Genomic DNA, 15,000 nt, shown 5'->3' with positions numbered 1-15,000 from the left:
CAATAAATCTTATTTAAGAAAGTTTAGGGTTATGGATCTTAGGCATGACACTTATCTCTTATATCATATGTGAGGTAAAGCCCTGAAAAGTTGTTTCATCAAAGGGACATAACTCTTATTTATGAACAAGAGCTGTGTTCATGAAACACAATGCCCCCTACTGCACTGCTCTGAAGCCATATATTTGACCTTTGACCTTAAAGAATGACCTTGACCTTGACATTTCACCTTTCAAAATGTGCAGCTCCATGAGATACGCGTGCATGCCAAATATGGAGTTGCTATCTTCAATATTGCAAAATTTGACCTTTGACCTCGAAGGATGACCTTGACCTTTCACCACTCAAAATGTGCAGCTCCACGAGATATGCATGAATGTTAAATATTGAGTTGCTATCTTCAATATTGCAAAATTTGACCTTTGACCTTGACTTTGAAGGATGACCTTGACCTTTTACCACTCAAAATGTGCAGCTCCATGAGATGCACATGCATGCCAAAAATCAAGTTGCTATCTTCAATATTGCAAAATTTGACCTTTGACCTTGACATTGAAGGATGACCTTGACCTTCACCTTTCACCACTCAAAATGTGCAGCTTCATGAGATGCACATGCATGCCAAATATCAAGTTGCTATCTTCAATATTGAAAAAGTTATGGCCAATGTTAAAGTTTTCGGACGGACAGACGCCATATATTTGACATTTGACCTTGAAGGATGACCTTAACCTTCATCTTTCACCATTCAAAATGTCCAGCTCCGTGAGATACACATGCATGCCAAATATCAAGTTGCTATCTTCAATATTGCAAAATGTGACCTTTGACCTTGACCTTGAAGGATGACCTTGACCTTCAACTTTCACCACTCAAAATGTGCAGCTTCATGAGATGCACATGCATGCCAAATATCAAGTTGCTATCTTCAATATTGAACAAGATGCGTTTGTGAAACACAATGTCCCCCTATATGACGTTTGACCTTGAAGGATGACCTTGACCTTGTGAAGGATGACCTTGACCTTTCACCACTCAAAATGTGCAGCTCCATGAAATACACATGCATGCCAAATATCAAGTTGCTATCTTCAATATTGCAAAAGTATTCATAAAATAAGCAATTTGGGCCACATATATTTGACCTCTGACCTTGAAGGATGACCTTGACATTGACCTTTCGCCACTCAAAATGTGCAGCTCCATGAGATGCACATGCACGCCAAATATCAAGTTGCTATCTTCAATATTGCAAAAGTATTTATAAAATAAGTGATTTGGGCCACATATATTTGACCTCTGACCTTGAAGGATGACCTTGACCTTGACCTTTCACCACTCAAAATGTGCAGCTCCATGAGATACACATGCATGCCAAATATCAAGTTGCTATCTTCAATATTGCAAAAGTATTCATAAAATGAGCGATTTTGGCCACATATATTTGACCTCTGACCTTAAAGAATGACCTTGACCTTTCACCACTCAAAATGTGCAGCTCCATGAGATACACATGCATGCCAAATATCAAGTTGCTATATTCAATATAGCAAAAGTTATTGCAAAAATGTTAAAGTTTGCGCAAACAGACCAACCAACAGACCAACCAACAGACCAACCAACAGACCAACAGACCAACCAACAAACAGGGCAAAAAAAATATGTCCCCCACTACTATAGTGGGGGACATAAAAAGTTATGGCCAATGTTAAAGTTTTCGGACGGACAAACGCCATATATTTGACATATGACCTTGAAGGATGACCTTGACCTTCATCTTTAACCATTCAAAATGTTCAGCTCCCTGAGATACGCATGCATGCTAAATATCAAGTTGCTATCTTCAATATTGCAAAATTTGACCTTTGACATATGACCTTGAAGGATGACCTTGACCTTCATCTTTCACCACTCAAAATGTTCAGCTCCATGAGATGCACATGCATGCCAAATATCAAGTTGCTATCTTCAATATTGAAAAAGTTATGGCCAATGTTCAAGTTTTCGGACAGACAGACGCCATATATTTGACATTTGACCTTGAAGGATGACCTTCACCTTTCACCACTCAAAATGTTCAGCTCCATGAGATACGCATGCATGCCAAATATCAAGTTTCTATCTTCATTAATGCAAAAGTTATGGCCAACGTTAAAAGTTTTTTTTTCGGACGGACGGACAGACTGACATACACACATACTGACACACTGACTGACGGACAGTTCAACTGCTATATGCCACCCTACCGGGGGCATTAAAAGTAGGGTTTAAGTTCCAGTGTATGGCACTTCTGCTAGTGAATATCTATACAACCATGAAGTTTCATGTTGAAATCTTTTTCATACCTGAGATAAAGCTCTGAAGTTACATCATACAAAAACAACAAACAGGAATAACTCTTATTTAAGAAAGTGTAGGGTTATTATTCTTGTGCACTGCACTTCTACTCCTTGATATAAATACACCAATTAAGTTTGATGCTGAAATCTTGTATTGTATCTGAGATATAGACCTGAATAGTTATATCATGCAAAGATATAGATATACATACATATAGATCTGAAAATCACATCATTCAAAAACAACAAAGGGCAATATCTCTTATTTAAGAAAGTGTAGGGTTATGGTTTTTGTTACGCATGTCACTTCTCCTCATTGATATCTAAACACTCATGAAGATCTAAACAAAAATGAAGTTTCATGTTGATATCTTATATAATTTCTGAGATATAGCCCTGAAAAGTTTGTTACAGACAGACTGACAGAGAAACAACCCCAAATCTAAATCCATTTGGTTGTGGCGGGGGATAATATGTTCTGTGCAAGTTTTGTGATTATTCAACAAAAATGTGACTTAGTGATTGTTCATAAGGTTTCACTATAGCCATATAAGGACAACTCCCCCCCTGCCCCCCCACCCCTCCTGAGGCATAGACATCATAAGAACAAATGTTACTGAGTGTGTTTAATGATGATTGGCCAAAAGGTGTGGATTTTAGTGTGTTCACAAGATATCACTATAGCAATATGAAGAAAACTTCCCAGCCCCCATGAGGAAACGTTTTTCAAATGACTGGAATCATTTTTGAACTTCGTTGAGAAATCATTGGAATAAAATAATGTTCTCACTAAGTTTCAAAATGATGATTTTAAGAAAGTGTGATGTCTAGTTTTCACATGCTTTTTCTTAAATGTGACCTTGTGACCTAGTTATTTTACCAAATGAAACAAGACCCAAACTCAGCCAGGATCATTCAGACAAATGTTTCAACCAAGTTTCAGTAAGATTCTGAAATACATGTGGCCTCTAGAATCTTGACAAGATAAATGTCGACAACGGATTATGGACAAATCATGTTGGCCAACGCATGAGGTAAGACAGACAAAAGGTGATCTCTGGTACATGTGTGTTTGTGTGTTTTTAATTTATGAGGTCCTTCAGCCCCTGCGGCTGAGTGATGTGAGGACCCGGACTGTATACCACCATTTCTACCAACTAATCTCTTTGACTCTCAAAAGTTGGGACAAATTTTGAAATATAGCTGTTACAATGCAACGCCGATATATCGCGGACCGTTATATCGCGCTGTGCAATATATCGCGCTTTGGCTATGGCTCCCAAAAATCCGACAAGCATGATCACTAAATGACATGTTTTAATTTGAGAATTCGCTAACTTAAGCAAAAAACCGGTTCTAGCTAGTATTAACACCCAATATTTCGCGGCTTACTATGGCACAAAGTGAAGCGTGAAGAACAGTCGATTAGTGACAATGTTGTTTACCCAAGGCTGGGGTTGTTTTTAACACTTAGGAAATATTCAATTAGTGTCATTGCAAATGTAATAATGGCAGTTTACTGGTATATAAATCGTTAAATTTCGGTACTGGTCATGAATTTCTTTGTCCTGATAAAAAGCCCGCGAAAATTGGCGTGGGTGTATTTATTTGTAAATAAAAATTTCGTAGCCGGTACAACATTGCGATAATTTAATTTCCGTTAAAAGTTTCGTTGTAAATTTCAACAAAAGTACCGCGGTATCTCGCGAATTATGTGGCATTGACATTTCCCCTTAATAAAATATAATTCAAACACGCGGTATCGTTACCGTTACGCTAAGGGCAAATTCGAAGCTATGCACAAAGTATTTTATACGTTTTTTACAGCAAGAATTTTTTATTTTAGCTGATTCGCGAGAGATTGTACATGAAAATAAAAAACATAATTTACATTTTGGTTTTATGATAAATACACAGATACTTATGTAGTAATGAAATCGTTTATTGTAGAATTGGTTTGCAATTATTACAATACAAATATGTAGCAGCGCTGTATATAAAATGAAAACATTGGGGAAATTTGACAAGATTCACCGCAATATAATTAAGTTAGACATTTCTAGAGTTATATCGCGCGCCGGATATATCGCGCTCGCGATCTTTGGACCCCACCAACCGCGATATATCGGCGTTGCAGTGTATTTCCAGCTATTTGTTATTTACTGAAACTACTTTTTGGTGTGGTCATGTGTTGTGCGGGAAAGCCGGAGTACCTGGAGGAAACCCACAAGTCCGGTAAGGTGACCACCAACAAAACTCACATAGCCCGGGAACGAGAATTGAACCCTGGTTAATTGCCTAGGTGAGAACCTAGTGTACCAACCTATGCACTAACCAGACAGCCTTTGCTCTGGTAAGCTAAAAAGCAGAGCATAAATACCTTAATAGTCCCTTCATCTTGTGGATATAGTATAAAATCCACATTTTGTATGCACGATTGCGGATGCTTGGTTGCAAATTCTGAGATGGCTGTTAACATTTCTCTAGCCACAACCTCCTTTGGGTAGCCAAGATTGCCTGTGCCGATAGCAGGGAACGCTATTCCGCTGTGATTACGCTTTTGTGTCTCCTCCATACAAAGGTTGACAAAGCTTTTCAGCTCCTTTTGAAAATATAATTAATAAGTATTTGTTACATATAACTAAATTATAAGTAGCCTTTTAATAAATACTTACATTAATATGTTTATTTATATTTTTTGTGAAAATGACAAACTTTTCCAACTCACTCGTAAGTAATCAATTTAATTAGTCTCTTTTACTATATGATTGAATACAATAGTAATGGATGTGATCATTCCCATGTCCAGCTTGTATGTTTTAGGTATTCTTTTCATTGTTTTGCTTTTAAATAAAAACCTTGCAATACAATCAATTATATCCTAAACAAACATTGAGATGAATGAAATCTATAGAAAAGACTTGATTCAACTTCACCTTCATTCATTATTTTGTAATTATTGGCTCAAAGTTCTCATCGAAGGCGGTTCTTGTGCTTCATATGTGTCTTAAAAACACTTTTTTTAAAGTTCGAGGTTTTCTAATTATCTTTAAAACTGGTAATTATGTGGTGATGTGGTGATAAGAAGGCATGATGGTCAGGACTTCACATTTGTCTCATCTGTATAGCATTATTTTGATATCAAATCAGAAAGCTGATACTTTTTTTCAAATGCGGACATAATTTTGACACTTAAAACATCTTGACTGGCTATATTGATAATTGGTTTATATTGTGTGTTTTTTTGTCCTCATGTGTGCAGGTTTCATGTTTATTACAGGGAATGGGTTTATGAGGGTATTTGTCCTCATGTTTGCAGGTTTCTTTTATTTTGTATTATTATAATGCAGGTAGTCTGATAATTCTAGTGTCTTAACCAGGAAATAAGTCTTCATTGAAAGTTGGAATATTAATAACCAAACTGCCATACACTGACAACAAGATATGTGTCCATATAGCTAGTTGTCCCCTCATTCCACTTTAGTCTCAAAACTCAACATATGTGAAAAACTTCAACCTTGATCTGAAAGTCATGCAGAAGGACTCACACACCAAAAATCCAGAAAATATCTGAAAGCTTTTGCCAAAAAAAATCCAGGAAACAGTTATTTTTTAGAAAAGTGTTAAATGCAAGGCACATAACTTTGCAAACGATCAATGAACCATAATAAAACTAGAACTTGCTCTATTGGTCATGAAGGTAGACTCACATATCAAAAATAAGGTCAGTGTCTGAAAAAAAAATTGGAAAAAAATAAACTATTACAGTATATTACTTTTAAGAAAATTCCCAAGACCAAGGCCCGTAACTTTGTCAAAAATCAATGGACCTAAACGAAACTCAAACTTTATCTGTGAGTCATGTAAATAGACTCACAAACCAAAAACAGGTAATTATCTGCAAGTGTATAGCAAAAAAGTCAAGAAACCTCCAGATGAAAACTTGATCTGTTGATCATGTAGGTAGACTCACACACCTAAAATAACGTCAGTATCTGAAAGCGTTTCAGACAAAAATGTAAGAACATTATTACTGTTAAGAAAATTCATAAATCCATGGCCCGTAACTTCATCAAAAATCAATGAACCTGAACAAAACCTAAACTTGATCTGTGAGTCATGTACTAACACTCCAAAATCCGGTAAATGGTAAATATCTCCATATCTAGCAAAAGTCCGAAAAAATTGTAATTGTAGAGAAAATTGCTAAGTTCAATGCCTGTAACTTTGCCAAAAATCAATTTACTGGAACCAAACTAAAACTTGATCTGTAACTCATGCAAGTAGACTCACATTACAAAAATTAGGTTAATATCTCAAAGCGTTAAGGAAGAAAATATTTTTGAAGGTTTGGCCGTAACTGAAATAAGTTACCCTTTGGGTGGGAAAATTTTTATATCAGAGGCATGATTTTAACAAACCTGAGCCCGTATTCGGTAAGATTAACCTTTAAATACTTAGTAAAATGTGTTTTTGATTTTTTTAAACCTATTTATTTAAGCTTGATTGCATAGAAAGCCTATGGCTTATTTGAAACACTTTCTAGTCCGTCTCCTGGGTGTCTATTGGGGAGATCTAAAGAACGCTCGCACAGTGGGGATTGAACCCGTGACCTCCCTATCACTAGGTGGACACCGTATTCACTATGCCACGGCGACCTCATAGTTTTTTGTTTCTTAATAATTCTTAAACTTGACACATTCAGTCAGAAATATTACTATATTTAGTAATATGATGTTGAAAAGTGCTCGCAAAATAGCGGCCCAAGTTAACTGACTGATGTGTAGTGATAATAATGCGTAATATTTCACATAGAGAAAAGTTAATTAATAGAAAAGTGCATAACATGCAAGGTTTAGGCTTCCGGCATGTGTCCAAACTGTTGTGTCTACATAAATGTATCGATTTTATGCTGTTGTCGCCGATCTCTTTTTCAACAACAAAAGTTTCTCACTTTTTCACAAAACAAGGAAGTAAATGAATACAATAGTTGGAAAAAATACCAAAGCAGAGAGCCCGGAAATTTTAGAATGCATGAAGCCACTCTTCTCAATCAATTGATGGGCAAGGACTATAGAAACTTTGAGAATTCTTGATATAAACTGGACTGATAAAATTACCAGACGTAAGTTTTGTTATTATCAAAATTTAATTATTTACCAATAAAAAAACATTACCTATTTACTTTTTTCTTTTGAATATTTATGTAAATATATTTATTGTCATTAATTTTATTTCCTAACTTAATCACTCTATAATAACCCATCTTTGAAGTGACTACATCACAAAGCAAAGAATATCATAAGTATTTTATTCATACTTTATTTTTAATATACACTTGATAAAGAGTAAATTTAAAAGATCCATTTCTAATTGCATTGATTGCATTTGTTTGGAACATATCCTTATATTAAATATTGAAAACCACAATATAGTGTATATTTATATTAAATGACTGGTAATAACTTTCACGGCTGTTTTCTTTTACCTTGTACAAGTATGAATACAAATCAATAGAGGTTGCAATGACCATATAAATTTGTCATGATTGTTTGGCAATCAAAATCAAATATTAACTTGTTAACTTATTTCAATATTAACGTTTACATAAAGATTACATATATATAGGATCTGGCACGAGTTGTCATATCATACCATATTTTATTAAACGAGTTCAGGAATTTTGTTAGTAAGCGAGCCTTTGACGATCTTACTAATGAATTTCCTGGACGAGTTTCATAAAATATGGTATGATATGACAACGAGTGTCAGATCTTTTTTATCACATGCTTTTAAATGAGCAAATTAGATAAATATTTACGCAAACATAATGATAAATCCCGAAATTGTTTACATTTCGTTACGTCATTTGACGTTGCAACGTCATTTCAGCAAAATAACAAAATGCTATTGGTAAATAAACTAAGCCAATGAAAACGCTTTAAAATGTTGTATTACACATGTGTAATATAAACAAGAGGGCCAAGATGGCCCTACTTTGCTCACCTGATTGGAGTCGGTTCATTCAATCTTTACCAAACGTCAAACTTGACCTAGATATTGTCCAGACAAACATCCTGGTCAAGTTTCATCATTATTGAACCAAAACGCTGGCATATGGAGTGATTTCGTTTTTGTAAGATTTGACCTGGTGACCTATATTTTGAGTAGACCCTCCTTACCAAACATCAAACTTTGCTTACAAAAATAAATATTATGACCAAGATTCATAAAATCTGAAACAAAATTGTGACCTCTAGTGTTTACAAGGATTTTGTATAATATAATGAAAATTTGGACAATCTTAAGGGCAATAATTATGGCATTAATTATGTGATATATATAAAACCAATCTTTTCACCAAGTGTCATGATGATTTGGTAAAAAATGTGACTTCTAGAGTGTTCACAAGCTTTTTTTACTATATAAATATAAGAAAACTGCCCCCCCCCCCCCCCCCCCCCTGGCAGCCATGTTATTCAACTGACCGGAACCATTTTCAAACTCAACTCTCATATCAAGGAAACAAATGTTCTGACCATATTTCATGAAAATTGGGCTAAAAATGTGACTTCTAGAGTGTTCACATGTTTTCACTATATACATATAGAGAAAAATGCCCCGCCCACTGGCGGCCATGTGTTTTCACCGATCTGGACCATTTTCAAGCTCGTCCGAGAAATCAATAAAACCAATGTTTTTTCCAACTTTCATGATGATTGCTAAAAAATTGTGACATATAGAGTGTTTACAAGGTTTCTCTATAGCCAAATTAGGAAAACTGCCCCCCCCCCCCCCGGCAGCCATGTTATTCAACTGACCGAAACCAATTTCGAAATCAACTCTCATATCAAGGAAACAAATGTTCTGACCAAATTTCATGAAAATTGGGCCAAAAATGTGACTTCTAGAGTGTTCACATGTTTTCATTATATACATATAGAGAAAAATGCCCCGCCCAATGGCGGCCATGTTTTTTCACCGATCTGGATCATTTTCAAACTCGTCCGAGATATCAATAAAACCAATGTTTTGACCAACTTTAATGATGATTGGGCAAAAATTGTGACTTCTAGAGTGTTTACAAGGTTTCTCTAAAGCCAAATACGGAAAACTGCCCCGCCCACTGGCGGCCATGTTTTTCAACGGACCGGAACCACTTTTGAACTCAACAAACATATCATTAAGACAAACATTTTGACAAAGTTACATGAAGATTGGGCATGAAATGTGACTGCTACAGTGTTTACAAGTTTTTTCGACCTAGTTTTTGACCCAGCACGACCCAGTTTCAAACTCGACCGAGATTACATTGGGACAAAGCTTCTGACCAAGTTTCATGAAGATAAGACAATAAATGTGGCCTTTAGAGTGTTTACGAATAAATGTGGACGGACGGACGACGGACAAAGACCGGTCACAAAAGCTCACCTGAGCAATCAGGTGAGCTAAAAAATATGTAATGGTTATATTACATGGGAAACAGGGTATGGCATGTAATAAAAATGCAGTTCTTCCAACACAATCCTAAATAAGAAGAAAACTAGATAAAAATGTATATGTTCATTTCTTTTTTTCTTGGTGATCATTACTTTAATAAGTTGACTAGAACCATGAAATAATGACAATTATAAACATAAACATAACTCGTTATGTTCATTTCTGTGTGATTCTTATCATTAATGTCAAGGGTTTTGCAATGAACAAAAATGAACATAGCAATAATCAAAGGGCAATACATTCCTTACAGATCATTGGGATTGAAAAACCTGACAAGGAGGCACATGTCCACACTACAGTAAAGCTGCTTTCAAATTTTCATCATATTCTGATCATAAGCGTATGAGATCTTGCGCAGAAACAAAAATAAACATAATAATTATCAAAGGGCAATTACTCCCTGAAAAATCATCGGGCCAAAACAACCTGACAAGAACGCATATGTCCACACTGTGAAGTTTCATAAAATTCTGATCAATCGTGTCTGAGATCTGGCGTGCATATGAAAAATATATATATAATCAAAGGGGAATAACTCCCTGAAAAATTATTTTACCAGAACAACCTGACAAGGTTGTGCAAGATGATTCTTTAGAGATGCCAACAACCAAATTTCAACACATTCAGATCATAAGTGCCAGGCCTCTTTCGGGGAAACAAAAGTGTGATGGACGGAAACACAAGACGGACAGAAAAAGCGACAATTAGGCTTCCTCTTTTTGGCAAGCATATTAAAAAGAAACAAGCAAATTCCTTGAATTGATATCCTGCCCTATATAAATTGTGTTTACTGATGGGTGCACAACTAAAAGAAAAGGGCTGTGCCTTTTCTAACGTATTTGGACCTGTGATGCCTTTGCATTGACAGACTGACATGTGGATGGATGGACATGACAATAACTGTTAAAAACAAGAAACCGTCGGAGAAGGGTGATGCTCCCCAAAGTTTTTTTTTGTCACAATATTGCACTAAATATTCAGATAAAAGGAAACATCTAGTAGTTGGCGGGGACAAGAATTGCACTATATGTACAGTAAATAGAAAATTTCATAGGGCCATAACTCTGTGAAAAATCATCCGACCTGAACCGGCTGATAATATGCACATCTCCTCTTGGTAGTGAAGCTTCCCATAAAGTTTAATTGAATTTCGGTCATTAATTGCTGAAAAATAGCCCGGACAAAAATTGTGCACGGACTGACACACGCACCAACAGACGAAGGGGCGACTATATGCTCCCCCCCAAAAAAATTAGGGGGAGCATAATAAAGTGTAGGATTCCTGTTGTTTATTGCATTTATGCATAACATTAATATCTATACATCGATGAAGTGACATGTTGAAATCTTGTATCGTTTCTGGGATATAGCGTTGAAAAGTTACATTATATTAAAACAACAAAGGGGAACAAGACTATTGCCAAGCAATATATGTCCCCTACCGGCTCTTCCATTGTCGGAAATTCCACCATTGTCAGAATTTTTTATATTTATTTTTATATTTGTTTCCAAAGCAACCAGAGTTTTTTATGTAGGAACAAAATGAAATGAAGTGCATGATGTCCATATTGCCATCTATCCATGTTTCAAGTTTCATGAAAAAATATGAATAACTTTTAAAGTTATCGCAGGATCCAGAAAAGTGTGACAGACAGAGCAAAAACCATACGTCCCCTCCGGTGAAACTGGTAGGGGACAATAACTCTTTTATAGAAAGTGAAGGGTTATGGTTCTTGTGCATGGCACTTTTCCTAATTGATATCTATACACCATGAAGTTTCATGTTTAAATCTTGTTTAGTATCTGAGATATAGCCCTGAAAAGTTAAAACATACAAAAACAACAAAGGTGAATAACTCTTTTTAGAACATGTATTGTTATTGTTCATGTGCATGGCACTTCTCCTCATAGATATCTATTTACCCATGAAGTTTTATGTTGACATCTTGTGTAGTATCTAAGATATAGCACTGCAAAGTTACATTATACCAATCAACAAATTGTCATATTTAACTGTATACATCACACAAGGTTTCTGTTCCATAAACAATTTTATTCCGGCGTCTACAATTGTGATACAAAAGAACTGAGGTAAGCATGAACACCGTAGAGCAAAATGGGTGTAATCATTTAAAAGAAATATTATATTAAGTGGCTCACCGTATGAAAATACCAGTCCTCTTTTAACTAACAAATTCACAAAAATATGCCAATATAAGAGTCAGTTTCAACTTACCTCAGCCCGTGTAAACATAAGCCCCCCAGCTAACGCAGGCAATTTTACTTTCAATTTGTCTAGGTACACTAAGAATTTAAGGCTTAAGCTTAACTGAATAATCATCGTAAACATCATTGAATAACCCTCCGTTTTTAACTTAAATGACAATAATTATCAAAAAGCCATGGAGATTTTTTTATGTAAAGACAAAAGTCTCCTGCTAGCAGGAAATAGTAATTTTCCAGGAAACATGTCTTTGATTTACTTAGGCTACCTAGTATGTTCACATCCCAGCAATATTGATTATAAATGTTATACTTCAATATAATTAGATTTTGAGTACATTTTCTAATTTAATTTGCGCAGTTTTCATTTTAAAATAACATGTTAAATCCATTTGGTGGTGTATTTTTGAAATAATAAAATGACCCTTACGTCAATAGTTTTCTTTTGTTGTTTCGGATCCCAATTGGAAACAGCCCCGTGCACAACATTTGTGCACTTCAGTTTATGTCCTTTTGTAACAGCCACCTGCCCCTCACTAATTCCATTTGGATATGCCTGTTTTAGTTCATTCTGTATTTCTGGTCCAGCTTGCTTAAGTATTGTCTTAGACACAGCGCCATTGTTTAGATCAAGATTTCTTGACGTGGTGTTGACTATGACAGGTATCTAAAAAAATATTTTAAAGGCTTTTTTATGCATTAAGTATCAAACAGGATTTACTTTTAAAACGATGTTTATGTTTATTAAAATATGCAGTCAAAAAGATGATATTTTTATAAACAAAATCTAGAAATAATGACATCAATGCATACGTTATGTTTGGCAATTTCTGCTTTTTGAACAGCAACAGTGATGTTTCCAAGCTTGACCGGCAACGCCCTGTTCATTTGTTGAGGCCGTGCTACAACATACCAGATGACCATTATAATAGTATGCACCATAACTAACTATCTCTTGGACACTAGCTACCAGTACATTACATTCATATGATAGAACCAGATACCAGTAGTAGTATGTGCTATTAACATTCTTTTCTTACATGATCATGTGACTTCTGCTAATATTGTAAGGTCAAATTGCAAATGTAAAATTTTGCAATTTTTTTAAATGTGCTTAAAAAAGACTGTTTTTTCTTATGCATGGAAAACAAGGTTTATACGATATAAAGAGAATTTTGTGAAGAAAAAGCTAACAAAACTCTAGTGTTCAGTATAAGATATTGCCTATTAAGAAACCCATCAGAAATTATTCAATCATGCACAAACAATAGAAGACTGGTAAAAATAGAATTAATGTGGACAAAATACTCTCAGTATGACAAGAACAGCAAACTGGCATCAATAGATGCAATCTTTAAATTACCAAAGGGCAGATAGAAATACCATTTTGTGTATAATAGATGTTTTACAAAGAACTATGTATTTGGATACTGGTTATAGTACACTTACGTTTAAAAGTGCCTTTACTTGGGTCAGCAGAATATGTGTCAGTACTTTCTTCATCTGAACTATCCATTGGTTGAATTGATCCAGGAGGCAGACTCAATGCTGTAAAAGATAAACAAATAATGGCAATATGTGTAGCTGTCTAATCCCTACAGGAAATGAAAGGACTGTCAGAACCAAAATAACAGTTCAAACAGCCCAATATCAGAGTCAGGGGTTGGTGGTGGTATGCAATTCAAACAAATTCCTCAAATAAAAACCATGTACTTAAGGACATGACATTGACCAGTCACACACAAGATTTTGAATCACCAATCCCTTTGACTAGCTGTCAAGCACTTCTGTATATCAGCATACCTGATGATGACTGCTTGCGGGTGAAGTGGCGAACACTGGAGGCTCCAAACTCCTTTTCTAGCCCTTTAACAAATCCATCAACCGTATCATCTTTCAAGTCGCATAAATAGATTTCTGTCAGCTCCGATTCTTGCACTTCTCTGAAGAAGTTCTTCACAGAGGCAACAATCACTCCCGTTGCCAGCTTCACAGGGTAACTATTTTGACAACACAATAAAGCTCTATACGGTTGTCATCATATACAAATCATGTTGGTAAATATCAATGTAGAAGGTAAATGTTATGGTACGTTATACCAAGAGTAATAATTTTATTAATTTTTAAACATATACATACCCATATGCCCCACAACTTATAGCAGGCAATGCCACTGATTTGTAGCCCTTCCCAGATGCCTGATGCATGGCCTTAAACACAACCTCTGTTAGTTTTTCATCCTCTTGCTGCATTCCATCTTTCCAAACTGGACCCGCAACATGAACAATACTCTTAGCTTTTAAATTTCCTGATGTGGACACAAACACCGCTGCTTCGCCAAGTTTTCCATGTGCATCAATGTACCGCTTGCAATCCCTGGCAATAGTATCGCCACCTATGAAGGCATGAACAAAATAAACTATACAAATCATCTTAATAATAAAAAAACTATAGAAAGCACTCCATTCCTTGACCTTTTAGCTCTTATTTTCGTGTATACATAGCATGGTTTCGATCTGTGCCTGTTAGTTTACTATAAATATAAGAAGCAGCCAAATGTTCATTATGAAACAGACCCTATAGGAGAACACAGTATTTTTAACCAGCATTCAAATATGACCTATGTCAGTTGTCCTCACACAGAGTAAATTCCAGCTGAATATCAAAATTTAAACAAAATTCTGGCAAAACAACCCTTTATTCATTTCAGTTGAATACACACTTGCGTATTTTGACGATGTTTTTTCTGTAATGTGAAGTGAAAGGGTTTTACATTGACTTAAATTTGTTCCACATCAGATTCTTTAATAGAAATCTACTAATTAGTCTTGTGCATTGATTGTTTCTTAACACACGTACAACATACCATGCAAATCAACAATCATTCAGGCTTCACGCTTGACATGTACTAAAAGGCTTTTAAAATCAAACTACTTCTG

The 15,000-nt window shown here is 35.5% G+C and overlaps 1 protein-coding gene across 5 annotated transcripts in view; it reads right to left on the bottom strand.

Annotated features, from left to right (window-relative positions):
* LOC127865156 (protein mono-ADP-ribosyltransferase PARP14-like) overlaps positions 1-15,000 on the bottom strand; it is a 245,098-nt gene that overhangs the window by 194,047 nt on the left and 36,051 nt on the right. For all 5 annotated transcript variants that reach the window (XM_052405047.1, XM_052405045.1, XM_052405049.1 and 2 more), the window contains exons 13-18: positions 14,201-14,456; positions 13,865-14,061; positions 13,511-13,609; positions 12,875-12,963; positions 12,492-12,728; positions 4,719-4,940 (exon numbers count right to left, since the gene is read on the bottom strand). In XM_052405047.1, the coding sequence (XP_052261007.1) occupies positions 4,719-4,940; positions 12,492-12,728; positions 12,875-12,963; positions 13,511-13,609; positions 13,865-14,061; positions 14,201-14,456 (1,100 nt within the window). The remainder of the gene's footprint in view (positions 1-4,718; positions 4,941-12,491; positions 12,729-12,874; positions 12,964-13,510; positions 13,610-13,864; positions 14,062-14,200; positions 14,457-15,000) is intronic.

This window comes from Dreissena polymorpha, chromosome 1, assembly GCF_020536995.1.
Source record: "Dreissena polymorpha isolate Duluth1 chromosome 1, UMN_Dpol_1.0, whole genome shotgun sequence".
Lineage (NCBI taxonomy): Eukaryota > Metazoa > Mollusca > Bivalvia > Myida > Dreissenidae > Dreissena > Dreissena polymorpha.
The sequence above is the reverse complement of the archived record's forward strand: the minus strand, read 5'-3'. Positions and strand labels throughout refer to the sequence as shown.